General features: G+C 27.9%; 4 protein-coding genes across 4 annotated transcripts; 1 reads left to right on the forward strand and 3 right to left on the reverse strand.

The window, feature by feature from the left end:
- On the reverse strand, positions 1–964 carry Chro.80053 (hypothetical protein; the record flags this gene model as incomplete). Its single annotated transcript, XM_660451.1, has 1 exon — positions 1–964. A coding segment is annotated over one exon (964 nt), but the record flags the coding sequence as incomplete, so codon positions are not given.
- An 811-nt stretch (positions 965–1,775) lies between these two features.
- Chro.80052 (ribosomal protein) lies at positions 1,776–2,348 on the reverse strand. The annotated part of the gene is made up of 1 exon (XM_660452.1): positions 1,776–2,348. One exon carries the CDS (start codon positions 2,346–2,348, stop codon positions 1,776–1,778), a length of 573 nt encoding a protein of 190 aa, XP_665544.1.
- A 1,077-nt stretch (positions 2,349–3,425) lies between these two features.
- On the forward strand, positions 3,426–3,974 carry Chro.80051 (hypothetical protein). Its single annotated transcript, XM_660453.1, has 1 exon — positions 3,426–3,974. One exon carries the CDS (start codon positions 3,426–3,428, stop codon positions 3,972–3,974), a length of 549 nt encoding a protein of 182 aa, XP_665545.1.
- A 45-nt stretch (positions 3,975–4,019) lies between these two features.
- Positions 4,020–4,961, reverse strand: Chro.80050 (malate:quinone oxidoreductase). The annotated part of the gene is made up of 1 exon (XM_660454.1): positions 4,020–4,961. The coding sequence occupies one exon, from the start codon at positions 4,959–4,961 to the stop codon at positions 4,020–4,022; it is 942 nt and encodes a 313-aa protein (XP_665546.1).
- Positions 4,962–5,060: the final 99 nt, after the last annotated feature.

Raw genomic sequence — 5,060 nt, forward strand, 5'->3', positions numbered from 1 at the left:
GCATAATTTGAGGAGTAATCAGTGTGGTAACAAAATTTCCCGCCTCTTTTTTGCATGTATTTTCTAAATTCCCACCGGTATTAAAAAGATTCTGGCTGTTATTTGATATATTAGAATTTGGTGGAAGATAAAATCCAGAATATATGATAAGATTAGAGAATAATTCAAGGTTTCGAAGAATTCTTTTTTTACTTTCTAAAATATAAGAATTTGGATTGTTCAAAGTAAGTTTAGATTCTTGTTGGAACTGCTCTGTTGAAATATTTATATCAGAAATTAGAAAGTTAAGTAAATCTTGACTTAATAATGTGAGTCCATATTTTGGTCCATTATTATTAGAATTATTATTGGTAATATTACTATTGTTATTATCATTATTACTATTATTACCAGAAGAAACTTCCCTCATCCAAGTAATAGCACAAAGAAGAATTCTAGAATTATTAATAACAAAATCATCTTCGGATTGTGAATAACACCAAAACAAATAGTTTTTAAGAGGAGCTTGAAGTACTTTGAAAATATTGAAATCTGGTATCATACCGAAGATCACACTTAATCCTTGTAATATTTCTTTATGAATGTTGCAATTAATATTAATAATAGAAGCACCTTTTAATAACCTTCTAAGGATTCGAATTACTTTTGCAATAGTATTTTGGGAAGAAAATCCTTCAAAAGTAAAAGCTCTAATACAGGCAGAGAAACCAGCTTTAATTAACAAGGCTTTTTCTTCACAATAAGAAAATTCTTCAGTATCATCATTATCATTATTATTATTATTATTAACTTCTGGATTACAGTTGCATTTATTAGGAGTAGTGGATTCTTCAGATTCTACAAATAAAATGTCTGAAATTTGACAGATAGATGTTGTATTACAATCTAAACCTCTGGAATTATTAACATCTTTAATAATGGATCCTAAATTCTGGAATTGGGAATCATTCAGCATAAACCTCATCCTCTATTGATTGATTATGTTACTAGTTTCCCTTTATATTACTTTAAATGTAATAATTCCTGCTGAAGTTTTTCTTAATAAATTTTTTTTTTTTTCAGTTAAAAAATCTTATTTTTCAAAAATAGATGGCGCCAAAGTCGAGTTGACATTATGTGTCGGTACCTAATGCCGGTATAGGAATAACTTTAGGGGGGAGGATTGGAAGAAAAAAACATTCTTTTAAAAAATAAATCCTTTAATTATAAGATAATAATTTTGTGTACTGTGAATGAGTTACATATAGATGAATTGAATATTCTTTTAAATTATATTATTATTGTTTTTAGAGTTATTAGAATCTCGCAAGGTTCCTCTTACTTTGAAAAATTAATTACAATAATTCAAAACTCTTTATGCCAGAGATCAATAAACAATTTATAATTAGCATAAGAATTATACAGAATATTAAGCAGATTATGATAGGGAGAGGGTATTTGAAAATCTTTGTTTTTAAATAACTTGTACTCATTAGTCAAATTGCTTCTCCAAACTATATGGCTCATTATCAGTGTAGCTATGAATATCAAACCTAAACCATAAGCCCTTAATGCAATACTCATACCCCCCTTTCCCAAAAGTTCGCAATCTATAGGAAATAATATTTAGAAAAAGAAGCAAAACATTAGGAAGAAGAAACTTATTTATAGCATATTTCCTATTAATATTTTATTCTATTAGTTTTGGATACTTTCATGTCATTAATATGAATTTGTAATAATTAACCTCACAATCACCATATTGTGCAATGTTTCCTCCTTCTAAATACCTTAATTTACTCATCCTTAACAACGGTACCCTTTTCACTAACATAAATACCGTCAAGGAATTTACGTATATCTTTATTTCTTGCAAGAGCGCATTGGTGAATCAAAGCAGCGGAACGAGATACAAGCTCTAAATCAGTACCTGTAATGATTAACTCGTCCTTAACAGAGTTAGATTTCTCAACAACAACTCCTGGAAGCATCTTAACAGTTCTGACCCTCTTCTCTCCCAAGAAGTTTCTGATTTCAATCAAACTGCCATTGTTTAAGATATTTGAGTTAATTGGAAAGTGGGAATATACAAGACGCATCTTATACTCAAACTTCTTCATGACACCAACCATCATGTTCTTGATTGCTGAACAAACAGTATTAATGGCTGATTGATGGCGTGGAGTACCGAACCATACTTCAATTCTAACAACCTTACCATTACCACATAACTTAATATCTACTGGTAAATGGTTGAAAGATCTTGTAACTTGACCAAACTTTCCAGTAACAGTAACAGTTCTAGACTTAACAGAAACTGTTGTTCCTTCCATAACACGGAATGACTCATAAGTGAAAATGTCCTTCATTTTTTCCTTTCAATATTTAATTACTAAACTCGATGGATGTTGTGTATATATATAAATTTAAATATTATTTACGTACTTCTTCCCTTATTAGAAACTGGCTCAAAATTAACTCAGATTTATAAATCTTTGTCAATCTTATACCTTGAAAATTTCTTCCACTCGTAAATTTATGAGGACTTTTAATTGTTATTAGAAACAATTATTCTTGTTTTTGTTGTCAAATTGTATTCTTTTATTCGCCGCTAAAATATTTAAATATATTAATATTCAAGGCAATTATATTAATATTATTATTATTATTCAATTATATATTTATAATTTTTATTTGCCCTTGTTTATTCAATTTATATATAACTTGTATTTTTTTTTTTTTTTTGAGACAATATTAGACACTTATAGACAATGATGAGACGTGATGGGTTTCCCGCCTTTCAAAAGGTATCGAATAATAAATAATAAAATTAAATATCTGCAAAAATTTTTCTCGTGATCAAAATACATGCTTTATTATAATTTTTGATTAATTTTTTCACCAATTTTAATTTTATTCCTTTAACCGTAATTAATGATAATTGAGTTTTTAGGTTAAATTTTTATTTGAATTCCTCTATACATATTTGTGAATTTGTTTACTATAGTATATATAAGATTTAGTATGCTTATAATAACATTGATCAAAAACAATAATTATATTCCAAACTTTGATATGATTTGTGATTCATGAAATAATTGAATTTTAATTTACATTAAATTTTAATTCTTAGTTTATTTACCTTTAGAAATATTGATATTAATTTATTAATTTGAATCTTTAAATATGAGCCCGCCACTCTACCGGTATACGAAAAAAAAAGAGTAATTTTCTGATGAATAAATATAAAAAATTAAAGTCAATTACATGCATGAAAGAATTTTGTTCAAGAAAATTCAGCATTTAAAGCTATTGATCTGAAATTTAACCACTTTATTGGTATTTTATTATTAGAACCAATACAAGATTATTCTTTCTTTGGATGTTTAATTAAATTGCTTTGATTTATATATTATTTAAATTAATTTTTGAAAAGAAAATTAACCATGAGTGAAAAAGAGAAGTTCAATATTCATTTGAAGAAAGATAAGGTAAAAATCTCAAAATGTATTACATGGGACGAAGAAACTATTGCCATGCATGATGCTGAGAGAGGTACCAGAATGGAAATTAATGAGCCAGATACCCCATATTATTATGGTAGCTCAAGTTCATCTGATGATGAGGAATCAAATACGAAATCTAAAGCTAGGCAGAAGTTTTCTGTAGATCTTAATGAACTTTCTTCAAAATTATTTGAACATTCCAACCGAATTGATGAATCTTTAGATGAATTTTCATTTTCAAATTTTAACGATAATACATCTTCTCCAATTCATAAATCTAAGCAAGATCTTTTTAAAGAAAAAAGAAAAATGCACTATAGAGAGTTTATCACTGCCAAATCTAAACTCCCTAAAGCTAATGATTCTGACTCAAGCTCTAGTTCAGGTTCGAATTCCAATTCAAATTCTGATTCTGATTCTAACTCTGATTCTGATTCTGATTCTAACTCTGGCTCTAAACCATATTCTAATTATAAGCCAAAGAGCTGAGTAAAAAAAACATAGCTAGAGTCGGTAATAAATCACTCTGATTTGCTACATTTCATCCTGAAAATTGCCTTCATGCACTTCATACTCAGGAATATCTGCTTTTAAGGATCTCTCGTTAATGTTGATCCCAAGCTTATTACATATAGTTATCATGTCATCAGTAGCACTCTTTATACATATAGTACCGCTATTAGGCTGGGAAATATTTAAGATCAAATTCTCATCAGTATGAATCTTTGAACGATCCAGTATTACTTGATTCTTCTCTCCTGATACATCTAATAACTGATTAATAGAAATATCAAAATTTTGTTGTTTGTCTTTTAGCTGGCTCAAATTGAGTGATGGAATAATTTTCATACTTCCTTGTATAATTTGCTCACTAACCAACTTTGGAATTTTTATCTCCAATTTTTCAATTTTGCTTCTTAATAATTTTTCTCTAGTACTCTTAAATAAGTTAAAATTATTGGGAGAAGCATCATTTATTGATATACCATCACTCAAATTCATGGATTTTAATAACCATATTATTGGAAGAGTATATGAAGAAGCCAAAAAACGAATTCTTTGGTTTGAATTAATTTCTGGAAAGCCATAAACTGATGTAGACTCTGGCAAAGATAAACTCTGCATGCTACTTACCACCCCTTTTAATCCTTCTTTAATTGTTGTTTGGAATTTCCCAAGCATATTCAATACTATCCAGTCAGAGCAATATCCCAATTCTCTTACTAATTCGAATGTATTTCCAATATCATTTATTACCAGAAATCTTGAATATAAACTCTTTTCACCAGAATCTATTTTATAATAAATCTCTCCATTAGAAGATATTCTTTTAATATTTTTAATGTTCAAATTTACATAGTTTACTATTTTTGATTTCTTAAAAAAAGATATATCATCTGCCAATTTTTTAAATATTGCTGATAAAAGACCATAACTAGCAACTGTATACTCATCTTTTAATAATATTCCATTCATTTTTTCCTTTCTCAATTTACTCGAGCAATCATCCAAATAAGCAACTTTTGGTTCCAATTTACTTATATCCTTACCATCAATTAAACTTATCTTGGGAAA

Source organism: Cryptosporidium hominis (assembly GCF_000006425.1).
Source record: "Cryptosporidium hominis TU502 chromosome 8 CHRO018016, whole genome shotgun sequence".
Classification (NCBI taxonomy): domain Eukaryota; phylum Apicomplexa; class Conoidasida; order Eucoccidiorida; family Cryptosporidiidae; genus Cryptosporidium; species Cryptosporidium hominis.